Raw genomic sequence first — 27,434 nt, 5'->3', positions numbered from 1 at the left:
GAACCGGTTGAGTGGTAAGCCGGAGAAAGAGGTTCAGGATTTGAGAAGGAATTTATTCCCAACTCCTTTCTCGTTCTTCGTCGGAAGCACGTTTGAAGGTGCGCCTAGAGAGCAGCAGGCGTTGCTCGAATTGGAGGATACGGCGGCGAGGCTGAAACGGGAGAAAGAGACATTGAAAAACACTCTTAATTACTTGACCGCCGCTTCTGCTGTTAAAGATGTGTTCCCGTCTAACAGTTAGAATGCAAGTCTGAGAACTATCTATGGAGATTGGAGAGTGATTAAGCTAGATTGTTGAAGCACAAGGAAGCAAATTGGAGGTAATGCTTAATTTTTGCTTGCCTTTACCCGTATTTTATACGAGGGACGGATGATATTAAAGCTGTAAATTTTGATATATAATTGAATTCGCTTCATCTGGTATACCAATGTTTACATACTCGATATAGAAATTGCACATGATCTTAAGGGTTTAGGTGAATTATTTGAAGAAAGTTCACGAAGAACTTGAATTTGGAATGTGCTTTCTGCTTGGATTAGACTATTATCTATGGAGGTCGTTCAGGAAAGGGATGAGTGGATGGTGAGGATCTTTGATCATCTGGCTTCACCATGCCTTCCTTGAAAGCCCCAAAGGTTGGACCATATCATTTTCTTGATGGTTGGGACGATACAGCTATCTGGTTTATAATCATGTGGTCTGCTCTGTTCATTTTTGGTCATGCCCAAATAAGCAGCTTCAAGCAAGAACATATTATGAACTCAGAGTTGATTATTTATAATGTTTCCTTTTCTAATTTCCTCACTGTTTGGATGTGCATTTTGCTTGGTCTACTGCTTTGCTTGAGTTCTTCATGCTGGAAATTTCAGATTTTATGCTCGTAAAACTGTTTACTTGTGTTAAAGATCCTGCATAGTGAGCCATCCAAATGCACTTAGATGTGAATCTTGATGAATTTTATGAGTCAACCGATGGACCTGGACCCTGTAAATGAGCTCACCTGAGCAAGTCAGGTATCAATTCTTCTGGGACACTCTTGCCTCTCCCTGTTTTCAAGTTTTTTCCTTCAGTTGAGCAGTGGCCTTGTCCAATTCTCCCTCTTTCTTGCTGCAGTTTAAGCTTATTATTTGAATTCAATGGTATATGGCGTTTCTCTCTTCAAGTATAACAATTAAAATTGAGCAAATATGCTGATTTTATATGTGATGCAGCTTTAATAATAAAGGAGCATAAAGGGTCATCAACTGGTTTTTCCCGTATTGTATTACTGAAAGGCCGACGAACTTTGGATTTGATAGTATCGGAGAGTTAAATTACCTGGGCTTGGCCCGTTAAATTGATGGGCCTGGTCCATCCCCAATTCTGCAGATCTTGGTCCAATTGGGATTTTGAAGACTAAATTATTTATATACGGGATATTTACATGCTTCAATATACTATTGAAGTAGAAAATCGTTAAAATATTAGGCAAAAATTGAAATTGGGACCTGTTATTCCATTTCAACGATCTAGATTATTACCCAAATGTTTCAAGCCCAATTTTCATATGTGACTGTAAAATTAGTTAGGACAAAAATATGTGACTATAGAAGAATGTTTTTTATTTTTTCACATATAACATTATCGAAGTAAGAATTAAAAACTTTACAACTTATTAACAAGATTGCTTACGTTTTTTTGTGTTTAAATTTATTTGAGTTCAATATTTAGTATTCATAAATTAATTTTATTGGTTGAGATAAATAGATTCTTTATGTATTTGGATTATTAAGTTATTTTCTAAAAGAATGATAAATAATCTCTACTTGGTATTTTAAAAAATAATTTGTAAACGTTTTGGGTGAAACGAAAGTTAATTGGTTGAGGTAAAAATAAAATTTTAAAAAATGGTCGACGCTGTAACGTCTGTCGTCTATCTTATCCGGAAGTTTTTGCCGGGGCGCGTGAACAAAACTCGCGGTTAAAAAAACTGAATATAGGGCTGCAAAAAATTCCGATACGGAGTCGGATCATTTTCATTTTCGTAGCGCGGAAGTCCAAGACGAAGGGGGCCGATTAGAGAGATCGAAGTCCATGGAAAATCTTCCTCCTCTTCGCAACGGCGACTCACAAATCGTGGTCCTCTCCTCCTCCACCGCTCTGTTAACATAGCCTTTCAATCACTCAACTGCTCCATTTCTCGCCGGCGTACGGGTAATCATGGACGTCGATCCTCCTCTCTACGACCTCATCGTGAGTTCGTTTTCCTCTCAATTTCTGATACAGAACTCATCGAACTTCATTGCTTATTCTCTTCAGATTAGTGAAGCACTTGCTCATTTTTGGGCTGTTTCATCGCCATTGCTCTGTTACTTTGTTTCTTGGTCAATTTGTGAAGTTTTAGTTGGACCCTTGACTTTCTTTCACTTGCTATCACAAATACATTTTTCTAACGGTATTGCTCTATCACTTCAAACGAGGACTAGTGAAACAATTGAAATTGCAGTTCGTTGTTCACTTCTATTCTTGTTAATATTTATTTGCTTGTTTAAAGAAACTAGTGTCTGGCATCGGATATCGGACAATCATTTTCTGTTTGCGTTAGTGTCCGACGCTTTAGTAATCTACTGGTTACTTGTTTATGTGGTGACGAGTATGCAATTGGATAGACATTTCATGAATTGCTATTGAGCTCAGATGGCACAAGGTTGTTTGCTTCTAAGTGAGAAATTTCCTTGTCTGGTTCCCTTTGGATGTAGAATAATATTTAATTTCTAAGTTCATTTTTTCTTGTGCGATCACCCTCTGAAACTTTGTTATAAGTGAATAAGAAATTGATATTTGTTACCACAATGGTTCTGACCAGTTTGATTATTGTTAATCTTATTTACTTGTTGTGCATTCTAAGAACATTTTTCTCACATTTTATGACAGGCTATCAATGATGGTGATATTCAGAACATTGTTCTATCGTACCTTGTTCATAACTGTTATAAAGAAACTGCAGAGTCGTTCGCTAATTGTACTGGGCTTAAGCAGCACACGGATTATCTTGTTCACATGGAAAAAAGAAAAAGTTGGTGAAATTTTCCTCTCTTGCTATTTGGGAATTCTGACTGTTTCTTGCTGCACAAATATAAATTTACATCTGAATGATATTGATTTGGTCGTTTCCTGTTTATAGATATACTCTTCTGGTATAACTCCTGATGACTTATCTTAGAAATCTCTTGTAAGGAACGATGTTCTATTTCCACTGTCTTAAGTGGCCTTGAGTTTAGAAATAAATTCACTGCAATGCAACTCAGCTTGGATACTGATTTCCCTCAAACAATCTTAATGATATGCATTTAAAATTTATAATCTTTGAGCTTAGCGTAACTTCAAATTTGTTTGTTGAACACTAAATCTGATTTTATATTTCCTCAAAATTTGATCTAAAACTTTTGAATCCGATGGTAACTTTTTGTGTTTTCAGGAATTTATGATTTTGCAGTAGAAGGGAATGCACTTAAAGCCATTGAGTTAACAGAAGAGTTAGCACAGGGTTTACTTGAGAATAATGAGGACCTGCATTTTGATCTTTTAAGCCTTCATTTTGTTGAACTTGTATGCTCTAGGAAATGGTGAGCCCCCCGCCATCATTTACGTATCTTATCTTAACCTCATTACCCATTTCCTGATTCTTGATGGGGCATTCTGTATAACAGGTTATAATGTTTTATCCTCATTCTTGTTTGTTTACATGACAGCACAATGGCCCTGGAATTTGCTCAGGTCAAGCTTGCCCCTTTTGGGAAGTTACATAAATATGTGGAAAAACTTGAAGTGCGTAGCTGTATCCTGACTTAGGATATCCTCTTATCTTTTCTGGCATTTCATTTTATCTTTTTTTCCCCATCATTTCTTTGTTCAGCAGGCTGAACCAGCTTACGTAAACATGTAGAAAAGCTTGAAATACTAATCATTGTGCCATTGTAGGATTTTATGGCCCTCCTTGCTTATGAAGAACCAGAGAAATCTCCAATATTTCATCTTCTTAGCGTGGATTATCGGCAAAGAGTAGCAGAAAGTCTAAATCGAGCAATTCTTGGTTTGTTCCAACTTTCATTTCGTGGCTTTATTTGACATTTTCCATAATGCTACAAGGGAGGTGCAATACAGATTTTAAATCTAATCTCCTATATTGTGTGTTCTACTCTGTATTCCTGTGTCTGGGTCGATATTAGCGCATGGAAATTTGCCGAGCTATACAGCAATGGAAAGGCTGATCAAGCAGGCGACTGTAGTTAGACACTCCTTAAGCCAAGAGTTAGGCACGGTAATCTGCACGTTGTAAATTTATGTTCTGGTTTGTGTATGCATGTATGTGCGTGTGTGCATGTCTTAACATGTGTGTATTTATTATCAATTGTTTCAATGTGCCATCTGTTTCAGTAATGTGCAACAGATGGTCCGGTTGACTATATTGATTTGGTTTATTTGTAGTATGCTTTTCACTGATGCTAATTGTGCCAGACAAGTAATTTTAATCAAGGATCATGTCTTTTTCCTGAACAATTAATGCTTTCGAATTATTTCTGAAATTTAGACTTGGTTCTCTTAAGGTTATTAGCTTCTTGTTTCGATTACTAGATGTTTTATAAATGATTATTACTCAACAGAATTCCATGTTAAGACTTAAGAGACATGTGGATAACTAATCTTTCTGGATTTGCAGGATGGGCTTCAATCATTTTCTTTGAGGGATTTTCTGAAGAGCTAATTCAAAGAGTTCGTTCTGGCTCACAGCAACGAGATGCATCCAGCTTCTGATCTTGTTGCCACCCACAGCTGTGGTATGGAAGTTTGGTCTTCTCTTTGTATGCTTTAGGTGCCGTGTAGGCCGTAAACTGAGTCATCCAGGTCCCCTGAGCAAAAGCTTCCTTTCACTTTGGTGACCTAGTTGTTCTAATGCCTTGTATTGTGATTGTACATGCTGTCTCTAATTTTGCTGCTTGGTTTTTTCTTTTGTTTTGTTTTTTTTCCCAAAATTTATGTGTATCGAGATATTGGCTCAGTCATAGTCCGGTTTGTCCGGTTTGGGCACGGAGGAACATGGGAGAAGCTTTAATTTGTTGTCATAAGATACGCTTAGACCCTCGTTGGGACTTCAAGAATATGACTTACTTTTTTATCGAATACTTTACAGATTCAAAGAAGAATCGTCTTATGGAAAGTATGTGAAATTGATTGTCAAGGGGTGAGTTTTAACTTAGGTGTTAATATGTCTAAGGGTGGAATTAATTTTCAAGAATAGTTAAAATTATTAATCACGATAATTATGAATTATTAATCACAATAATTATGCACAAATTATCTCATGGATGATTAGAGTATTAATCCTAATCATGATAATTATGCTTTACGATTAATTGGAGAACTTTGCAGAAGATTAATTGTGAGAATGCTTTAAGATCTCCTTCTCTTCTTTATCCGAATTTAAATTTTCTCCTTCTCTTCTTTATCCGAAGTTAAATTTTGTCACAAAATAAATGAGGATTCATTTTGTCCTTCGTCCTAAATTAGTAAATTAATCTGAATTTTTGGTTTATTTAAAATACGTTATTATTCTCTCTCAGTCTTTCTAGGTCACCTTTGGTTCAAAATCGAGTAGAAATTGGGCTTAGATATTTGGGCTCAAATAAAGTTATTGGGCCTTTTTCATAAACATGGAAAATTGAAGCAACCAGAATGTCAAGTGTCCAGTTACGTCATGGGCTCATTGGCGGCAAGCTCCCTAACTTGTTCGTGATTCTGCAGAAGATCCCAACTCCCAACTCTGAAACATTTCCGTTTTTCGGGATAATGTTGTCAATTGTTTCTCCTCCGTCGTCTCCCTCGTTTGTTCTTCATGACATGAGCTTCTCCTTTAGCGTCTTCCCAAAGAGGTGTGGTTCTACTCTCTGTTAACCTCAATTTCTGCTCAATGAATTTTCTTCGCGTGAGCTCTTGTCATATTTCTGTTCTTCAATTGTAGTGGCAGCGTTTAGTTCTTTGTACACATACACGACATCTGCTTTACCATTTCTTATACAAGCTTCTACGTTTGTTTGACAATAACTCATTAATTTTGTTATCCATAGGCGTTACCGAAACAGAAGTTTGTCTGGGTATTTGAGCTACAGCTCAATTAAGTGCAAATTAGCTAGGGTGGTGGACTCTTCCGCTAACCCAGCTACGTTAACAAAAGAACCTCATAAGTATTTTGATCAGGCTATCATAACAGTTCGTTCAGGAGATGGAGGACATGGTACAGTTCTTAGTATGCCCAACCAACAAACAGGCAAGTCCCAAGGAAAACATGGGAAGGAGAAGGAGAAGGCGAAGAAGAAAAGTTTGTATAAAAGGGACTTTGATGGGTCTCTAATTCTTCCCATGGGTGGCCGTGGTGGAGATGTGGTAATTTATGCCGATGAGGGGAAAGACTCACTGCTGGAATTCCACACCAAGAGCCGGTATAATGCAAAACGTGGTGGCAATGTTGATGCAATGGGCGTTTTGACCTCCCAATTGCACAATGGATTTGCTGCCCCAACTCTGCGCATTCCTGTTCCTATAGGTCTGTATAATGTATTGATTTGGGTACAAACTTGCTAATCAATCTAAATTGAGATGGGATGGATTGAATGAGTTCTTGAAATACTTAGGATCTTATTTTTCACTTACTTCTTCTGCGAGCTTCATGATTGGGTCTAGTTAAGAAATCTATTACACTTTCAACCTTGCCACTGTTATCTTACTCTGCCTGCTGGTGTAATGATCATACATGGGTTTTTATGCTGTAGGTACTGTTATAAAACGTAAAAGAGGGAAATTGTTGGCTGATCTGGTCCACCCAGGTGATGAGATTCTTGTTGCTAGAGGAGGACAAGGAGGGGTATGAGTATGATGAACGTTTCTTCTTTGTTTACTTTTTACTAAACCGAGATTAATTTTTTTACAAAAGGTTTAGTATAATTTTTTTGCAGATAAGCCTGATAGATACGCCAGAGAGTAGAAGGAGAAAGTTGATGTCTCTGACCTCCAATGTGATGAGAGATGAAAGTGATAAGGTGAAGGTTATGAACATTTATATTTGTATTAATTCATGTGAGCTATCAATGAATTCCTTCCTTGAGATAGAAACAAGAATTTCGCATGAGAATTAGTTAAAAGGTGCAATGATATTTCCAATTGCAAACTGCTCTTCATAGGTTTGACACTTATTAATCAGAAATACTTTATTTTTAGGTTCTGGTATTTGGTCAACCTGGGGAAGAGGTCAGCTTGGAGTTGATTCTTCGGGTAGTTGCCGATGTCGGTCTGGTTGTGAGTACATCCAGTTTATTTTATTTTACCCCTATTTTCTATCTTTCTGCAGGTCACATACCTCTGTAATTTCTCCAGTAAATACATCACAACTCTTACCCTTTATCTTCAATGGCTACTATCAGAAATGAAAGGGCGGTTCGAACCATTTGTGGAGTTCTGAGTCATGATTTTGAACTACTTGTTACAATTGTTTTTATCTAACTACAAACGTTTTTCTGCTTTTGTTGTTATAGGGACTTCCCAATGCTGGAAAATCAACACTTCTGGCAGCCATTACTCTTGCAAAACCCGATATTGCAGACTATCCTTTCACTACTTTAATTCCAAACCTTGGACGCCTTGGTGGGGATCCCAGTTTAGGAGCAGGAATGTATCAATCTGAAGCCACTTTAGCAGATTTACCAGGTCTTATAGAAGGTGCTCATTTGGGTAAGGTATTGCATAATGTTTTTTTTTTTTTTTTTTTTTTCTCTTAAATTTTGTTTGGAAGCTTTGATTTTCCAATCTATTATGTTCTTTAGGGTCTTGGACGTAACTTCCTGAGACATCTGAGAAGGACCCGGCTGTTGGTTCATGTCGTCGATGCAGCTGCTGAGAGCCCTGTCAATGACTATAGGACTGTGAGAGAAGTAAGCTTTCATCTTTGTTTTGTTTTGAAAATTGCCCTGCTGTCCTGCTGTCCTTCTGTCCGTGTTCTTATCGATACTTTTTGGTTCATTCCTCGGTCTCCTCATGATCGTAACATCTTATTGTATATTCTCCTATTGTTATCAATTAGTGTTGTTGGTTGGTTAATCATATTGAATTAGAATCATGTATTTCTTTGTGAGTTATACAGGAATTGCGGATGTACAATCCTAATTACCTTGAAAGGCCGTATGTTGTGGTGCTAAATAAGATTGACCTTCCTGAGGTTTGTGCTTTCATGATCTTCTTCACTTTTACTTTGTCCATGAAAAAAAAAAAGAATAGAAAAATTACTGCTGTTTCTATTGGAAATTAACTTTCAAAGCAACACTGTAAATGTTAAATTACCCTTTTCAGGCCAGGGACAGGCTTCCATCCATAACTGAGAAAATATTGAGAATTGGAAGGGATGATCTTTATCCTGTGCAAGTGGGGTCTGAAAACAGTGTAGAATCGTCACTTCCAGAAGGCGATCTTGCAACTCCTTCGGAAATTCCAGTTGCAGGTCATCAGGATAGAGAGATTGAAGACTATCCCCGCCCTCTTTCTGTCGTAGGCGTCAGTGTTCTGTAAGTTCTACTCTTAACTTGTCTAGACTTTGTTTCTTTGGCTTTGAAACTTTAATATAAGATATTGTGAATGAATCCCTGTTCTGAGTTTTAAGGACAGTGGTTGAAACTTAAAACTAAAATGCTAAAACGTCATGTTCGGTCTCATGTCGTTCATAGCTAGCTTAAAACGTTAGCTTATGAGTAGGAGACAGTGTTGGTTTTGTGCAACATTTTCATTCTTCCCCCTCACCCTCGATCTGTCCTGAAAAATTAACATTTTTGTTCTCAATATTTACCATTCAAATCTTCATTATCCTCTCCAATGTACCATTTGCAGGAAAGGTATTAATATAAGTTTAATGTTGAAAGAGATTCGAGCAGCGTTGAGGAAGTGCAGAGATTCCGATGGAGTGTCGATGAATTCGGGTGGTTAACTAAAGTCAGATACCATTTACCCTCCCTCGTAATACACTCAATTTCTTGGTGCTCAGTGAGAATGATGCAATCGATTTCGCTTGGGATGTTATCATTTTTGAAGGCAGCTGCTTGTGGATCTATGATGTGCTTCAGCCCTCGGTAAGCTTTTTATGTGTATATATATATATTTCCAAGACTCAATTTACTGTGTTGATGAGAAATTTCATTTTATGGTTCAATTCGGGTAGCTATTAGGGAAGATTATGTGTATTATTCTTATTATTATTTGCCATTCAGATCCACTTTATCTTGATATTTCAGCATATCCACTCTCTCTATAGCTTTGAATTGGAGTGCTTTTGCATGAGTCTCTTTTTACATGTACTTGGCTTGCTTTTTTCAACAAATTAAAGTGGTTTTTGATGCATTGTTTGCAATTATTCAAAAAGTGACTCCCCAAACATCCAAATCCTTGTCTCCACAAATACTTTCTAAAAAAGATACCAACTTTGAATTAGTATAAGCCTTCTATGATAGCCCTTTCAAACATCCTATCTACTTAACTGTGTACTCAGTAAGCTGTTATGATATTACTATGGTAGTTGAGACATGGTCGTGGATTGTTGGGAGAGGAATACCACGTTGACTAATTAAGGGGCTAATAAGACCTTTTGGAGAAACAAAAAAAAAAAAAATAATAAAGTTATGAGAACTTATGCTTAATGTAGACAATATCATACTATTGGGAAGGTCTGTACCTTAGCCTATTGCTAGCAGATATTATTCTTTTTGGACTTCCCTTCAAAGTTTTTAAAACGTGTTTGTTAGGGAGAAATTTTCACACCCTGTAAAGAATGCTTTCCATACCCTTGTAAAAAATGTTTCGTTCTTCTCCCCAACCAGCATTCTCGCTGTCCCTCGTTATTCTCTCCAATCAATGTGGGATCTTCTTTCCCATAGATCCTAGGTTGGGAGAAAGACCATATCTCGTGCATCCTAATCTTCTAAGTCTAGTCGTATATTGTTCTAAATTGAGAGTTGGTGGTGTATCGTTTTCTCATACAATACATGCTTAATAATGTGGTATCTTTGGTAAGAAAGAAAGGAGTTAGGTAATACTATAGTGTTATTGAGGTTTGATATCCTTGTTCCACCAACTCTCTCGTCCAATCTAGTGTCATGAAATGATGGCCTGACCCCAACTTGCATTACAAAGTTACTTTAATTCCTCCCTCTCTGGCTATTATATTATATCATTAATCTAAACCCCATGCTTTCAATATCTTTTCAAACAACAACATTTCCACTAGAGAGACAGCAACAATTCAGGAGAGCACGGCCGGTTCTTTTTCTTCTCCTTTTTCCCTTTTCCCCAAAAACCTATAAAGCCGATCAAAAGTATACCTTCCTACACATGGAAAAGTGAAATTTTGGCTAAAAAGAAGATCCATTCACAAAAGGGAATACACACCCATCTACCATCGCTACTTATTGTGTTGCTTAAAAGATATACCACTCATTATTAAACTAATCACCTTCATTATATCATGTTCTAAATTGTCGGCCACGACGTCGTTTTGAGTTTTGTAAATCAAAAACATAAACTAAGATATTAGGAACAGGAAACGAAGAACAGCAAATATTAGCTCAAAGTGACATTGATGAAGACAAAGTTCATCCCTTTTACTTTTCCCCCAAACCCATCTCTAATTAACAAAAGCCATTGAGAAAAATAATAGTTTAAAAAAAAAAAAAAAAAAAAAAAAAAAAAAAAAAAAGTCAACAAAAGATGGGCAAAAGAAAAGAAAGATGAAAATCTTAGTACACACACAAGCTTGGTTTTTAAGACTGTGGGAAACATGGAGTTGGAACATTGAGGTGGGTGAAGTCAAACGGTGTCGTTTGTTGAGTGGATGAGAAGTGGCTGAGTCATGGAGGGCTTGATGTGGGCGGGGGCTCTGCTGTTACTGTGGTCTGAAGCGGAGAGTATGGCTGCCTTCTCAAGTGCAAATTTTCTCTCTTCGCTTTTGCCCCATAGGACGAAGTATAAGCCGGTGATGATCAGCACTGCCCCGATGATCCTGTTCATCACGCTCACATTATTAACAATCATTTTCATCCTTCTTTACTTTTTCATAAAGTAACTGAAAAAAAGGAGACCTACCCTCCCAAGAAGAACTCTTCACCCAACGCGAAGGAAGCCATGACAGCGACTACAAGTGTCTGAACTGGTTGATAAACAGCCACGAACACCGGGCCACCTCTTTGAATGCACCATATCTGCACCGCGAAAGCAATTCCCGAAGCTACCACTCCCTATATATTTAACCCATCAAATTAAATTAGTCAATATTGTCCACTTTGACCATAAGCTCTCATAACATTATTTTTTATTTTTCTCGAAAGGGCCTTGTCATAAAGAAGATTATTTCTTATTTATAAACACATGATTAATCTCTTAATTAGCCGAATCCCACTTACTGCATAGAGAACGCTGAAAATTTCGCCACCGGAGTGAAAAAGCCAAGCCTGAGAATCTCTCTCAGCAATGGCAGCGATGAAGACAAATTGGATGATCCCAAAGAAACATGTATAAGAAGTGACAGAGAGACGAGCAGGGTATTTTTTCAAAACAGGGGCTTGCAAAACAAGCCATCCAGACCAGGACAAGCAATGGCCGATCAAGAAGATGCAGCCCAGGGTCCAGCTTTTGCCGTTTGCGTCCCCAAGTGAAGCAAAAATGGGTGAGATAGTGGCTGCTTGCAGCGAAGCACCAGGGCTGTATATGGTTGGACCTTTGTAGAGAGTGATCACTGTGGCCCCAGCAACACAGCATATTGTTCCCATCACTTTCGCTATACCATCTTTCCTGTTTAGTCGCACTTGTTCTATCCTGCAATCGTACAAACAACTCCAAAAATCAATTCAATTTTTTCCACGTCTTAGTGTTAAAAAAAAAAATTGTGTATACATAAAAAGATGTCTTGCCGGAGCAATGCTGCCATGAGAAATGTAATGGCCGGAACCGAGTTTTGTATAGCCGATGCAAACGTCGGCGACGTGTGCTCCAAACCTAGCAAGTAGAACCCTTGGTTGGCGGTGATTCTATTAGACACAAAATTAAAAATTAAAATAAAGTATAGAAATAAATAAATAAATATATATATATATATATATATATATATATATATATATTGTTTTAGTTGGTTTATAGTGGGGGCATACCCAACGAGGGCAAGAAGGAAGAATTGAAGGAGGAAATTGAGAGAAATGGGAGGGCGTTCCTTCCTGAAAAGAACATGAAATAATGAGTTGGTGTAGGAAAGCATAAAGAGGATAATGAGAAGGAAAGAAAAGGAGTATACTTTTCGAGGAAATATGCGAAGGGAAGGAGGAGGAGAAAGGCAATGATGTTCCTGTAAACAAGGAACACAAGTTTACTAATGCCCATATTAAGGGCAGCCCTTGAGACAACGTGGAAGCCAGCGTAGCCAAATTGCAAGGCCAGCATGGCGGCATGGAGTTGAAGCTTCTCGGGAATGGAGCACCACATTGTGCTCCCAGAAGCTGAGCTCCCAATATCGGCCATTTCAGAGAATCTATTGAGAGATTAAGAGAAGCAAGAAGATGGGGTTTGTGAAGAGAGTGGAGGGAGGGTTTGGAGATATAAATACAGAAATGGAAGGAATGGAATGGAATGGAATGGAGGAAGGGCCCAGAGAAGACCTAAAAAGACGTAGTGTCAACTGTTGGTAGCTTTCAAATGTTTTAAACTTGTCTCCCACATTCGTCTCTCCCCCACTCTCCTTCTCTTAACCTGACAAGACAACCTCATTCAATTACACACATCACCATGGAGAGAGAGAGAGAGGAAAAAAAAAAGCTTATGGAATAATGATCCACAATTTTAACTTTAATCATTTCATCATAAATATATAAATATATATATTTCATATATGATCTCACCTGGAGTAGAACGAAGCATTTTTTATATGGGTGTGAAAATCTTTCCTTAATAAACGTATTTTAAAAACTTAAGATGACGATATCTAATAGCGGTGAATTTAGGTTGTTACAATATATTTTTCATATATTTAAATATCTTTGAAAAAAGGATCATATACTATTGATAATTGAAATATATACTGCAGATTCATTTTAAGTTAGTTGTAAGATGTTATTGATATACTAATGTTATTATGACACTTGAGTAAAAAAAGAGTATATGAATGAACTAAACTACATTCGAATCCGATTGATATTGAATTATAGACGTGGAGTCTTATAAAATGAAGTGAAGGTTAATATAGTTGTTGGGTTACTAATATTTTATAATAGACCCTTGTGATTATAAAAAAAAAATATAGAAAAATGATTTATCCCTTTCATACGATGAATTTTTAGGTGAAATTAAAAGTGGGATCTTTTTGGAGGTATAATAAATTTAAATTAAAAGCAACATATTTATTTATTTTTTTATTATAAAGTTCTTCCTTTTGGAAGATAAGTTTCCAAATTTTAGATTAAACTATGGCCAATAATATGAAAAGATTAATGGTACAAAAATATAATAGTTTAATATTTTAAATAAATAAAATAATATAAAAACTGGAAGAGAGAGGTGCGCCGAATATGATTGAATTATGAAAAGGAAAAAGAGCTTCTGTTTTGGCAGCATGCGACTAATGATGAAATTAACACCGAGGAGAGGAGAGGAGAGGAGAGGAGAGGAGGTGAGCCGCCATCGATGGATATCGCGCACGACCCCAACCCAGAGGAATCCCACATCGGATTTTAACACTTTTGTATTAAACAATGAATTGAATCAAAGACAGTGTTTTCGCTTATTCTGTCCACAACCAAGAGGAATCCCACATCGGAAATCAGAAGCACTGTCGGCTAGGCTGTTCTTGCACACCTGCTGCAGTGTATAAAACTCCTCTCAAAGCTTCCACCTTTGAGTATACAGTCTTTTTTTTTTTTTTTTTCTCTTCTTACTTTATTGTGATGCAATAGTTTAATGTTTCCGTTGAAAGGGTAACCCCAGAGGGGGTTTTTAAAAAGGAAAAGAAAAGGGTTTGGAGTTCCATTTCTGGATCGTGGGGTTTAATTCTGATGCCACTCTCTAAGCTTTAACAGACATAATGCCCCCCTGAATCGAACCGCCATCATTCCAAGTTTTCAAAGGCGAATCTCCACTCTATTGTTTATGTGATGGGGTTGTGGAAGAAGAATATATTTAGGGTTGGAAGTGTGAGAGCCACGCTTTGTAATTATGACGTATTATAGTGCCAAAGCCTGGTTTTTGGTGGTCTTTTTGGGGCAGTGAACAACAATAAACTGCCTCTGAATCTGACTCCGCCTGCGCTTCGACCACCACTCCCACCTCCTCTCTTCATTGCATTCCTCCTCTCTGAAACCCTTCCTCCCCCTCCAACTTCAACCAAAATTTCTTCTACTTTCTATACAAATTCATCACTAATTATCTTTATTGGTACGAGGCTTTTGGAGAAGTCAAAAGTAAAGTCACGAGAGTTTATGCTCGACATGGGCAATATCATATTATTGTGAAAAGCAAAGTCACAAGAGTTTAGGTTCGACATGGACAATATCATACCATTGTGAAGTTCGTGATTCCTAATATGGTATCAGAGTCATGTTGTCAGTCTCGAAGGTGTAGTCAAGAAGTGACTGAAGTGTTGAACAAAAAGTGTGCTTTGTTGTTTGAGGGCTCTAGAGAAGGAGACAGTCTCTATTTAGGGGAGACTGTTCGAAGTATTTCATAGGTATTAGGAGAGACCCGAAAGAAATGAAATCTCCCTCCCTCGTTTGTCTGGTAAGTTTTACCCTAATGGTAATTAATATTGTCTCAAAATATCCCAATTAATATGAGTTTATTATTTTTGTAAAGGTTTTAGGTCATGGGATGGCAACATGGCACATGTGAAGTGCACGTGGCATATTGACCTTATAGGGGTCGTCTTCTTGCTTTCCACTGCCAGTTAGGCCACACAAGATTTAGTTGTACAGAAAATTGGATCTTCCGGTCAGCGTTTTGGTGTTTCATCATAATCCTATTCAACTTTAGAAAAAGGGGTTCCTATTGGTAATTAATCAACCAAAAAATCAACATTTATAAAAAGCAATATCTGGGCCTTTATGTTTACCCTTTCAAATTTCTACTTTTACCATCATTTTACTTGAAAAAAAAAAAAAAAAAAAAAAAAAAACTTACTGTGGAACTATATTCATGTTCAACCAGACAAGCACCCATAATGACAAAGCCTTGTAATAACTAAAATATTTATCACTGGAGATGAAGAAGAGCTTTCGGTGGGTGATGAATTATTTCTCAAAAGAGGTGAATTTTTGTTGGTTGGTTGGTTGGAGGTAATGAATCCAGTGCTCAAATCACTCTCTCTCTTGCTCATTATGAGTGGGTTCAGCTTAGCTAGCTCCTAAATTAATAAAAATGTAATAAAAATGCCACTTTTTGTGTTACAATTTTTGAACAACGTGTCCACAAAAAATAAAAATTAAATTAAAAAACACACAAACATATATTCTGGTAGGACGTTAACAATTATTCAAGTTGGGAACTAAATTAGGACATGGTTTATTTTTATACTGAATCGTCTGCTTCAAGGCTTGAGGGAATGTCCAAAACTTACCATACAAAATGAGTTGCGAAGACAAGGCTGTTGGGATATCACAAAATGCTGCTTGCTTTGTTGTGTCGCATTCAAAGCTATCTCTCTCGTCATCGAACAGCTCAGAGGTTTCTACATTTCGTTCCCCTCTCCCGACGTGGGATCTCACAATTCGCCTCTCTTGGAGGCCAACGTCTTCACTAGCATACCTCTCGGTGCTTCGTTCTTCTCTCCAATCGATATGAGATCTCACAATCAACCCCTTTTTGAGACTAGCATCTTCGCAGTTAACCACTAGCAGATATTATCAACTTTGAACAATCAGCTTCCAGTAGGTTAATGGTCAAACTTCTCGGCCACAGATTAATTGAACTTTGTGAATGAATTAACAAAGCTTCCCTTGTGTCTGTTCCTTTTTCATCCCCAAGCAAAAAAAAGCAAAAAGGGAAGAAATCTCTATCATTGGCTTGAGATATCTCATTTAGCTTGATATTTTGTAAAGAGGTAGCTAGTCAAAATCCAGCATAGAAGGGGAAAGAATCTTAAGTAATAATAATAAGCAACAAGGATAATATTGTAAAAGCTTAGAAGTGAGTTCTTGAATGCTTTGTATCTTTGTTTCTAGATTGTATTCCACTGTATTACTATACTTGCTGCCATTAATAAAAGCTTCCACTGTGGACCTCCACACATTGTGGCACCACTTAAATCATTGTGTTCATCTTTTCTGCTTTTCATTCTGTTTTTTGAGCTCCTAATTTCTTAATTAAATTGAGAGAAATTTTAGGGTTTTGACCCATTTGACTTAGCTAATATTAAAATATCAAGTAAAAAAAAAAAAAAAAAAAAAAAAAAAAAAAAAAAAAAACACTAATTTTGGTCAATTCAATGGTGGAATTGAGACAGAGAGTGATATACTGTTGAGCAAGCTTCCAAGGTGAGAAGATTTACCAGATTCCCTAGAAAGATCTTTAACTTCTACTTATAGAACTCATAAAATCTTGAATTATCCAGAAGCCCATGTTGTTGCTTATTTGTTTGGCTCGATCTTTGAAGCCTTCATTTGGTTGGCTGTTTTTGAGTTTTCACTCGTTTGCTGATAGACCCAGGTGGGCGTTTTTTATAGCTTTTGTTTGGAAGATGTGGAATATAAAGTTATTCCACCCACAAAAAATATACACTTTTTCTACACGATCGATCCCGAGGGACCTTTAAAGATTTCTTTTAAGTTCAAAAATGTGTGTTGTGGGCTTTGCTTTTTATTGGCAACACTATGATTAGATAGGTTCGTGTAATTACACGATGGTTTGCGTGGGCGACGCTCTATAATAATGAAGCTTATAAAGATTGAGCGTTGTGTGTGAGCATGCTTAGCTTTGTTTCCTTCCTTTTGACTTGTTCAACTCTTTCCTTTTCATTACGCTAATCACTCTCATCAATTTTGTCTATTTAGCTTCCCATCTGCTTACGTAATTAATTAAGCCATTGTTTTTTAATTCATGAATAATGCGATGATTTCACGTCGGTTGGAGAGGATAACGAAATAATTCTTATAAGTAACCGACCAAAGCGAATAATATCTATTAGAGGTGAGCTTGAATTGTTATATTTGTCGATATGTGACGAGCCAAAGTGACAAAATCTAGCCCAATTGATAGAGTTATTAGGGATAATTCATTTTGTAATTTGGACGTATATAAATAAAATACATTGAAATGAATAATAATTTGAGGCAGAATGATATGTGTATAGTTGATTTGATGTTGTCTAGTTTATGATCAATTATGGTGCTCTCAAATATCAAAGTTGAGTTTTTTGCTTTTTTGATGTCTTGTGTTCCCTCTAAATTTCACCATCCTAACCAAAGCCATCAAATTTGTTGCATGCCGATACTGAGTGTTGGAGGTCACGTACTGGGCCAGACCAATATGACACCACCATTTGTTGAATAATTAATGCACCATGAATATAAATATGAAATAAATTATATAAAGAAAATGCATAGATGATTCGAGTGAATAAACAAAGACCATATTTGAATGAGAGTGATCCTGAGAATAAGATGATTAAAAGAATGTTTAAAGGAGACGATAGTTAGTGCTTATACCAGTAACATGAACCTTCCTTCTCGATGAGTCAATCCTAAGATCTTTGTAATTAAATATGTTTCACTTGAAACAACCAGGAATATTTGATTAAATTGTACCAATTCTAGTTTATTTTATTTGGAATGAATATTAAAGAACTAGTATCTACTAAATAATTAAATGCTCAATAATTCCACGTGCTAAAGGAAGAGAAGAAGAAAAACATAAAAGGGGAAAGGAAAAAGAAAAAAGAAAAGAATTTTTAAAAAAGAAGTAAGAAAAAAAGCCTAAAAGAACATGCTAAGAGAAGGATTCTTTTCTTTGCGATTATTTCTGAGAAAATAAGAAAAGGAGGTTGGAGACAAAATCCTTAAAAGTAAATTTTGCACGACATGTTTTAGGTACAGATTTAATTTTGTGCATGACTTTAAATATATATATATATATATATATATATATGTCAAATCTCAAGGTATTTATAGAAATTTTATTTTTTTTAATTATGTTATTGGAAATATAAATATGATATGATAATTGTGATTGATGGTTTTAACATTATTAAGAGCAAATAATGAATATAAAATGTACTTTTAGACATGATTCGTGTGGAAATCTCCTGCGATACTGGACCTCGGGCCCATGAATGGGCTTTTCATAAGGTATTATAGAAGCCCATTTCTCATACTCTCAGCCCAAATGAGGCCCAAATTTATAACTTCAACGATCTTGCAGACGCATGCATGTTGTATTGAGCTGTTTGGTGGGAGATGAGGCGGAGGGTTTGGCTAACTTTCTGTCCCTGGGATTTGGACACGAGTTTGTCTTGTCATACAAGACAACGAGAAAATCACAAGCTTTTGTCTTGTGGGTTCTCGCATGGAAAGTCGAGTATGAGGAGATTAAGGAAAACAAAAAAGGGTATTGAAAAGTGAGTTGAGGGTTGCTTGAGCCGCCATGGGACAGGTTTATGAGTTTTAATTTCTGCTGTGCGTGGAATTTATGAAGCTTGGTACTACGATCTTGTGGATTAGACGTGGTAGACGTTCTTTCTTTTTAATTAATTAATTAATTAATTTATTTATTTATTTATGTGAAGTGACATTTATTTCGGAGTCCAACAACGTTAAATGCTTGCGTTGTTCTACTACACTCTTGCTTGGGGAAAGGACCAGCTAAGCTTATTAGTTACCTGAGAGACTATTTTGCTAAAGTTTTGTTTTTTAGTCACGGACTTTAATGAAGCAGATCCAATTCCGGAGGACATTGAATGCTGGTTGTATTAGATAAAATAATTAATGACATGTGAATAATTGAAATGCAATTTTTAAATTTGTATTGTATTTCCTGTTTATTTGATACATTGAACCTATTCGATATTTTTATACTATGAATTAAATTTATAAATTTTATGTCTTTCAGATTCTTTTTAAAGTTATTGCAACACATCTAAACATCCTCCTTGGGAGACACATGTCTCTCTCAAGGATGCCTCTGTATTTGGTGTCGGGAGAAGTAGTCTCTCCCACGAAGAACGACCACCATAAAAGGGTTACACCACTCTCGATGGTAATTGAGAATGAACGTACTATTGGGAAAGGACTCTGTAACAGCAGCCGTCAAAGTCAGCAAATATTGTCATTTTTCTAGCTGGCTCTGATACCACTTGTAATACCATTTGTAACAGCAAAAAAAAATTATCGTTAGTAGCAGATATTGTTTTCTTCCTCTACTTTTTTTTATGGGATAATTTCAATCGAGATCTATCCTCAACTAAAGAAATGTTGAACAATGTTATTGGTAGGGGTAAGACAAAATTGTGTTATAACAAGATGTGGTAGATGAAAGTAGGCGTAGATTGAGGAATTAAGTAAAGTAAGTTTGATATGAATATTATGGATGGTTGGGTTGGATGAAATAGGAATAAAGGAAGAGGAAGGGCGGTGAATTGAGAGGACGGAAAGTGTTGGTCCCCACTTGGTGCAGAGTTATGGAGGAAAAGCAGAACAAAGACATTACGAGGTTTATTGTAAAACCTGCAAGTGCTTTCACCAAATTAGGCCCAAACTTTCCATTTCCGGCAATGCCTTCATAATTTACTTTCCATCTCCCCTTCTTCTCCTCCTCCTCCTCCATTCCTCCCTCTTCCACAAATCAAACCAAAACAAAACCCTCGAAGAATTAGAACAAGAATCGAAAGGCCTCCTCCGATGGCGCGAGGGAAGATCCAGATCAAGCGAATCGAAAACCCTACGAACAGGCAGGTCACCTACTCCAAGCGACGCAACGGCCTCTTCAAAAAGGCCAACGAGCTCACCGTCCTCTGCGATGCCAAAGTCTCCATCATCATGTTTTCCAGCACTGGAAAACTCCACGAGTATATCAGCCCTTCCACCTCGTAACTAACCTCTCCTCCTCCTTCTCTCAAACCCTAAATCCCTCCTTTATTCTTTCAATTCATTTCCCTTCCTTCCAGGACCAAGGAGCTTTTCGATCAGTACCAGAAGACTCTAGGCGTTGATCTATGGATCTCTCACTACCAGGTCTCCCACTCCCCCCCTTCTTTTCTTCTCTCATCACTCTTCTATATACCCTATCAATTCGGCCATGTGCAGAGAATGCAAGAGAATCTGAAGAAGCTCAAAGACGTGAATCGTAGCCTTCGCAGGCAGATTATGTATACATCCATCCAGATCTCCATTTTTAATTTCTTCCTTTTTTCTTTTTAATGACTTTAAATACATTTATAAATACATTTACAGGCAAAGGATGGGGGAATGCATGAATGATCTGAGTTTTGAGGAACTGCGCTGTCTTGAGCAAGATATGGATAATGCCGTCAGGATCATCCGTGAACGCAAGGTTCCACAAATCCATTACTTTCATTTTAATAATATATTAATAACCTCGATTCTATTCCAACTATGTTTCTAACCTCAAATCACTAGTTTGTCTTGGGACTTGGGATTCTTTTTAAATAATATATTAATGCTTGATTCATTAATAAATTACCCTTATTTTGTCCTCATTCTTAATGTTATTTTTGTCGCATTTAAGAAAACACTTCAATCTAGTTTAAAATCAAATATTAGTTCATATTTGCATGTTTTGTATGTATACATTGACCAATGTGAATTTGAAACATGGTTGAACAGTACCGGGTGATATCAAACCAGATTGAAACGCACAAGAAGAAGGTAATTCAACTCGTGTAATTTATTCATTTTTGGAATGTTTAGAAAAACACTTGATGATAATGATAGTGCTTGTTTTGAAACTGCAGTTGAAGAGCGTAGGAGAAATACACAAGAGTCTTCTTCAGGAGTTTGTAAGTGTGATTAATGTAGTTGGAATTGGAAGAAAATGGAAATGGTTGAAAGTTTGATAAATGTTTGGGAATGGCAAATATTTGGTACAGGATATTGCAACAGAGGAAGATCCACATTATGGGCTGGTGGACAATGGAGGTGTCGGAGTCGGAGTAGGAGTAGGCGGAGGAGATTATGAGTCAGTTATGGGGTACCACCCAGGCGGTGCCCATCCTCGCATATTCGCCTTGCGCCTCCAGCCCAACCACCCCAATATTCACCTTCAACACCCTCCCCCTCCAGATCTCACTACCTATCCACTCCTTGAGTAGTCAAGTTTTTCTTTTTTTTTTTTCTTCTTTTTTGCCCCATAATTTGGTGAACCTATTAGGGTCTTCCACTATATTGACTGCTAAAACCCATAAAAACAACTCATATCTACATGTTTTTTTTCCCCTTTTTAATCTGTTCACTGAAGAAAGGAGATTATGAATGGTTTTTATATCATGGGACTTCTTTTTTCTGTCTAAGTTTGTGATGAGTAATGAGATCGCAGGGTTAAATGGAGACACACAGCACACTGTCTCTCTTACTTCCGCCATCCAAGGTATTAAATTTCTCAACTTTTCTAACCCTAAACTCATTCATGTTTTTTTTTTTTTTAATGTTGGTATGATCCATGTAAACTTGTCACAAATTGATTTCATTCATGTCTTAAATTTTTAATATTGTTAATATTGTTGGTGTAGAAAGATATTGAATGTAGAAATGGGAAAGAATTTGAGAGGTGAGGATCCAATGAACCCTCTAAAAATTTGGTTTTAATATTGTTATTTCATGTCGCAACTAAAATGTTTTATGATTAAATGGTAAAATTTAGACATTTTAGCATTTTGCAACTAGATTAAAACATACATTTTTTTTTAGTAAGACGATGAAATTTTGAATTTGTCAACCCATGGAGAGTTTTTCATCATTAATCACCCAAATCTTACTAAATTTGCAGATAAAACAAATGCATGCTCAAAAGAATTATAATTATAATTAGGGATGGAAATTATTGTTGAAATACATATGTAAAATAAGGAAATAATGATCATGAGCTAGGTCATTAAATGACCGTCATGTCTGGTATATAACACCAGAAGCCTTGTTGCGAAACTCACTCCCCAACAACTGCAAAAGGAGGCGTCGCTGCCTCCCTTCTCACCTTACCTTTCACTCCCTACTCCGTGGCGCTGAAACTGTTAGAAGGAAAGCAAAATATGTCTATTTTGGTTCGGTTTAGGACCGTTCAGAACCGAACCGTGGGTGCCCCTGATCCAAGTATTCTTCAATTTTCTTAACTCGACTCGCTATGGGGAAGAAGAAGTCTTTGGAGAAGAAGAAATCCACAACTTTCTAATTACTCGCTCCTGACTCATCCGATCCCAATTACGATGGAACTGCCGCCACCGACCGTGCTTTTGTTCGTACCGACAATCACTCTTATACTCTCTCTGTCTTCGATGATGGCCCTGTCGACGCCTCCGGTTCTGCCTGCTTTGATGAACCACCTAACTCAATATTTGCCGATGCTCCAGACGACTACGTTGATGAGGAGAATGGAGGTTTCGAGCCTTCTGTAGGGTCTCATGGGGAAGTTCGTGGAACAGCGCCTTTAGCCGAAAATGTTAGGAAGGAGATTTTAGAGCTAGGGTTTCCTGATGATGGTTACAATTATTTGAGGACGCAGATAGTGATGTTGATAAGCCAAGAACTCGTCGGCTTTTGGATGATGAGTTTTAATAGCTATGCATTCATTCCAATTCTGTAGATTTCTGATACTCATACATTTGTGTTTATAATTGACTGCAGCTATTAAGCCCGGTGTAGCTGAAGAAGGCGAATCTTGAGGAGAAACTCAAAAGGAAAAAAAAAGAAAAAAAAAAAAATAATATCGACTAGCAGTGAGCTTAGACCGTTACAAACGGTGACTCCGTGGGTAGAAGAAAAATATTTCTTTGGAGGGCTCCTCCTTGCCCATTGAACAAAACCCAAGTCGTATAATACAGTGGAATCTACGATCATCACTTTCCATCACAGAATAAGCAGATAGGGTGCGATAGACAAATAAAATATATGAGAGCTTATTATACAAAGGGCAAAACGCCCACTGCACACACTCCAAGCTATATAATTGACTCCCAACACCTAATCTAAGCTAAGAATCGTCATGAGATTGCATTGTAAAGCAGAAACATTTGTCTTTAACTGCTTCACCCTCACTCCCATACTCTTTAAATCTGTATGCTTCTTGCTTGCATGAAGGGGGCACCTTCCCCTCGCTATAGCACTGATTACACAAGCTAAAATGTGATTTCATCTCCTTGAATCGAGAACCGATGATAGGATAGCGGCAAACCGAGCATACGTGATTTCCATGACGATTTCTGTCCCCTGTTTCTAGCTTTAACATGGTGGACATGTTACCAAAACCCCGGTCTGGGTCATCAAACATGACGAGAAACTCTGTGAAAGACACGATAGAATTGTCTGTGTGGCCATGGACTTCCACAATTTCGCTCGATCCTTCGATAGGAACATATATAGCCCTCAACAATTTGATATACTTAACTGCATCAAGTTTTCTAATCTGAGTACCGCCCTCGTTAACATGTCGCCATACAAGGGCGTCGTATGCCACCCGCTTTCTCTTTTCAGGGGGGCCATTGCAAATGGGAGCAAGAACGGCAAAAAACAGCCCCAAGTCCACCCTTCCTGAGCCTGACTCATCCAACACAGAGAGTATCCTCTCGTTTACGCCTTTGACAGCTCCTTGGAACGTCTCTGGCTTCAAGAAAGTCAATAATCTACGAAGAATTTCTTCCAACTTAGGCTTGCGTATGGACTTCTCAGGCACACCACTACCCGAATACGACACTGGCACATCATGTTCACTGATTTCCTTCTTTATAAGCTCCACATCACAACGATTCATTCTGGTAATCTTCTGAAAATTCCTAATTACAAGAGCGTTCGACAACTCCGGTCTCGAAACAGTCTTCTCTCCAATCGTCATAAACTTTGAGGCTTCCACAACTACAAAAGACCCCTCTCCATTTGCACCGCCATTAGCTTTCAACTTCTTTTTCTGCAGCTTCTTCAAATGCAATATTGCATCATGTAACTCCACCCTGTTTGTCATTTTCAAGGCTTCCTTTAAGGCTTTCTTACCGTCCTCTGTTTCACCAGCACCCAACAAGGACACAGCTTTGTTGAGCTGCGCCCGCCAATGGTTAGGCCACACAGCTAAAACTCTTGTATACATTTCTGAAGCTCTCTGGAACCTACCCAAGTCCATGTAAAGCCCACCCAAATTATACAAAGCATCTACATGATCAGGTTTCAAGTCAATTGCCTTCTGAAACACCTCAATCGCTCTCTCATCTTCCCCCATTGCATGCAAAGCCGAAGCCAAATCACAGTGCGCATCAGCATAATCCGACTTCATGAATATGGCCTCTTCCAAGGCCTTTACGGCGGCCCTATATTCTCCTACTCCAAATAAAGCACTCCCCAAAAGCTTCAACGCTCTAAAATGTGTGGGACACAGAATTGCAGCTTCTCTATAGTATTCACAAGCACTTAACACCATACCTTCACCTTCAAGTGCAATTCCAAGGTTCACATAAATCTGTGGAAGCAAATATCCCCACTGATTTCCGCCGGCCTCCGCCGCTTCCACTGCCAACAGAAACTCTTCCTTGGCCTCCTTATACTTTCCAAGAACATAGAAGCAATTCCCAGCTCTAAAATGCGGCTTCACGTCGGTAGGTAGCAGTTCACAAGCCCGGTTGAAGCTAACCAGAGCCTCCTTAAACAGCTGGTGCTCATACAAAACTCTACCAATTACCATATGCCCATCAAAAGCCTCATCTCTGGATCGCGCTCGATCTGCTCGAGTTCTCAACGCCTCTAATTCCTTGAGAAAGGAAGCATAGTCATGGCCGGACTCTTCCCAGAAAACCCTCTTCTCTGAAAGCTCCGAAGACGGCCCTAATTCTCTGGACCAGCCTGCATCAGAGTGGGCATCCAAATTGTCCGCCTTCAATTTCCCATCCTTAGCCTGCTTGGCCTTCAATCTTTTGATTAAAATCTCCAAATCATCGACGATCTTCCAACTATCATCAAACACAATGCCATGATTCGGCGACAATGCCCACGCTGCAGTTATCTGCTTCTTCTGGGACTCCAAAGCACGCTCGTCGGCAATTGAAGAAGAGGAAGCCTCTGAAGTCACCAAAATTCCCTTATTATTAATATCCAATTCAAGCGCGTCGAAGTCACGGTCCACATCTCCAGCGCCATCATCATAAGTCCTCAACAACCCCTCAAAAGTTAAACCCTCATCGCCCTGAATAAAATTCCCGTACGTCCGAAACACCTCGTCAAGAATCGCATTGATCTGTTCATCGCTGAATTTGACCCTAGGGTTAACAGCCACGACAAGCGCAGCCATTTCGTCCCTATTGAGACCCCCATCATGGTTAGCGTCGAATTTCTGAAATATCCTGCTCACCTTCTCCGATCTGCTCCCTCTCGTCGACATGGTTAAAGAAAAAAAATCTAACAAGGATCAGAGGAAAACAAAAAGACAAAATGGGATTACGGAATTAGAAAGGCAGATAAATGAATGAAGAATCCATAAGGGTTTTAATTTTAGATAAGAACAGGGGATGAATTAATTCTGTGTTCTTGTTTGTTTCATCGGATCTGGAAAGCGAAACGAGAGAGGAGGAGCTTCGAGCTGTCTTCTTCCTTCCCCATCTTTACCTCTATTTTTTCGTCCCCCTTCCTTCTAAATTGCTAATATTTCAGTGAATAAATGGATTCTAATCTTCGTTATGGGTAATATCAAAATTTGAAGGTTTATCATTTTGAAACGCCACGAATTCGAGTTTAGAAAAAATGTTGGAATGAAATAAGTGATTTTTCCATTTATTTATTGTTCTAATGATGATCATATAATGTGATGTAACCTATAAAGTGTTTCGTAATTTACTTCAATCTTGGTCAACTTTATAGGTTACGACTGCGGCCCAATCACAGAAAAAGCGGCCCAATGGAGTTATTTCGTCTTCGAGTGGAGGCCGACACAACGCCACCGTCTCCCCTCCGACCGTGGCGTTTCGGGTCGTCGCTATTAGGCCAAACTCCGTCTAATCCCGGCAATTTGTCCACCGGAACAACAAATTTTATCAGTGTGGATAAGAATAGTAAGGAAAGAATGGGAGTTTGGAGCGAGAATGAGTAAGAGGCCCCTCGCCGGACCGCCGTACAGTATTGGCGTACCATACAAGCAAAATTAATTCACCCTAGATGGTGGACTTGCATCTCTATCTTTGATTTGAAATAAAATATATATCTAAGATTGGAATTATCCACCATATACATGATTAATTTTAATATATATATATATATATATTTAACGTTCCTAATACAATATATAAAATTATACTTTATCCATATCTCAAACATATATTATAGAAAGATCTTGAAGCTTATCAATTATGAAATAACACATGCACATGTAATATTAATATTATTTCCAAGTAAGTTTAATTGCAGTTAACTTACCTTTCTTTATTTAAAGTTATGGCATTTATCATCTGTTACTATTTATTTCATCTAAATCATTTATGGTCTATTAATTATTTTGAATTATTCCACTTATTTTTTAATCTTTAAAAATAAAATCAATATTAATTAATTTTTTAGGATTTAATTTGATTCATAAACTAAAATTTTGAACCTTTCACCTAATATTAATAGTAATTAATAGGTTAAATTGAAGCTTTCAGTGTTTTTGTACTTACAAAAAAAAATGTATTTTCATTTTTGTATAATAATTTTTAATAAAATTAAATTTTACATTTAATATACTGTTAGTTTGACGGGGTTAGATAGATGTGTGAAAGACTTTTTAGGACATTTTAGAGTTGTAATTAAATATGTTTTAAGTAAAATCAGAGGGTCAAAACATTAATTAGATAGCTGAAAAGGAAGGTTAAGAATTAAATGAGAAACAAAAGGAGAAAATCCACAAGTTTTTCCTTTTTAAGCCACTTTTTAAAATTAAATAAAACAGATGCAAATTTTAAAGGATGATGGTAATACAGATCATATTATTTGAAAAATAATATTTTTATTATTCGCAATGAATTTGATGGAAAACTATAATGCTTCGAGTCCATTTAAAAATTTAGAAAAAATTAAATTTGATTATTGTCGATCGTATCAATTTTAAAATTTTAAGTTCGTCAAATTAGATAATAAACTTTAATCAATTATTGATTCAATTTTAGTAAATTTATCCACAAATTTTATCTACAAAACTAACATAGAAATCTTCCCATACTCAT

General features: G+C 37.3%; 4 protein-coding genes and 1 pseudogene across 6 annotated transcripts; 3 read left to right on the top strand and 2 right to left on the bottom strand.

The window, feature by feature from the left end:
- The first annotated feature begins 1,984 nt into the window (after positions 1-1,984).
- Positions 1,985-5,163, top strand: LOC111796562 (uncharacterized). The gene is made up of 7 exons (XM_023679235.2): positions 1,985-2,233; positions 2,915-3,056; positions 3,459-3,606; positions 3,733-3,808; positions 3,962-4,073; positions 4,210-4,301; positions 4,701-5,163. Exons 1-7 carry the CDS (start codon positions 2,201-2,203, stop codon positions 4,743-4,745), a joined length of 648 nt encoding a protein of 215 aa, XP_023535003.2. The 5' UTR covers positions 1,985-2,200; the 3' UTR covers positions 4,746-5,163.
- A 586-nt stretch (positions 5,164-5,749) lies between these two features.
- LOC111797687 (putative GTP-binding protein OBGC2) lies at positions 5,750-9,311 on the top strand. 2 transcript variants are annotated; one of them, XM_023680784.2, is made up of 10 exons: positions 5,750-5,910; positions 6,106-6,581; positions 6,808-6,899; positions 6,991-7,074; positions 7,253-7,330; positions 7,567-7,767; positions 7,855-7,962; positions 8,172-8,246; positions 8,378-8,589; positions 8,909-9,311. In XM_023680784.2, the coding sequence occupies exons 1-10, from the start codon at positions 5,828-5,830 to the stop codon at positions 9,003-9,005; spliced, it is 1,506 nt and encodes a 501-aa protein (XP_023536552.2). In that variant the 5' UTR covers positions 5,750-5,827; the 3' UTR covers positions 9,006-9,311. The 2 variants fall into 2 exon arrangements, with proteins under 2 accessions (XP_023536552.2, XP_086980765.1); XM_087124639.1 differs by lacking the exon at positions 7,253-7,330.
- A 1,308-nt stretch (positions 9,312-10,619) lies between these two features.
- Positions 10,620-12,638, bottom strand: LOC111796689 (protein WALLS ARE THIN 1). The gene is made up of 6 exons (XM_023679426.2): positions 12,354-12,638; positions 12,214-12,276; positions 11,977-12,093; positions 11,470-11,881; positions 11,153-11,304; positions 10,620-11,069 (listed from the first exon to the last, which is right to left on the bottom strand). Exons 1-6 carry the CDS (start codon positions 12,575-12,577, stop codon positions 10,877-10,879), a joined length of 1,161 nt encoding a protein of 386 aa, XP_023535194.2. The 5' UTR covers positions 12,578-12,638; the 3' UTR covers positions 10,620-10,876.
- A 7,074-nt stretch (positions 12,639-19,712) lies between these two features.
- On the top strand, positions 19,713-21,560 carry LOC111797367 (agamous-like MADS-box protein AP3). 2 transcript variants are annotated; one of them, XM_023680354.2, is made up of 7 exons: positions 19,724-20,120; positions 20,199-20,265; positions 20,338-20,399; positions 20,485-20,584; positions 20,878-20,919; positions 21,006-21,050; positions 21,141-21,560. In XM_023680354.2, exons 1-7 carry the CDS (start codon positions 19,933-19,935, stop codon positions 21,360-21,362), a joined length of 726 nt encoding a protein of 241 aa, XP_023536122.2. In that variant the 5' UTR covers positions 19,724-19,932; the 3' UTR covers positions 21,363-21,560. The 2 variants fall into 2 exon arrangements, with proteins under 2 accessions (XP_086981006.1, XP_023536122.2); XM_087124880.1 differs by having other exon boundaries at positions 19,713-20,120; positions 20,199-20,399.
- A 1,455-nt stretch (positions 21,561-23,015) lies between these two features.
- LOC111796489 (putative TPR repeat-containing protein At1g05150 pseudogene) lies at positions 23,016-25,992 on the bottom strand (annotated as a pseudogene).
- Positions 25,993-27,434: the final 1,442 nt, after the last annotated feature.

This window comes from Cucurbita pepo, chromosome 6 (assembly GCF_057944985.1).
Source record: "Cucurbita pepo subsp. pepo isolate OVF chromosome 6, ASM5794498v1, whole genome shotgun sequence".
NCBI lineage: Eukaryota > Viridiplantae > Streptophyta > Magnoliopsida > Cucurbitales > Cucurbitaceae > Cucurbita > Cucurbita pepo.
Note: the sequence above shows the minus strand (reverse complement) of the source record. Positions and strands in the feature narration are given on the sequence as shown.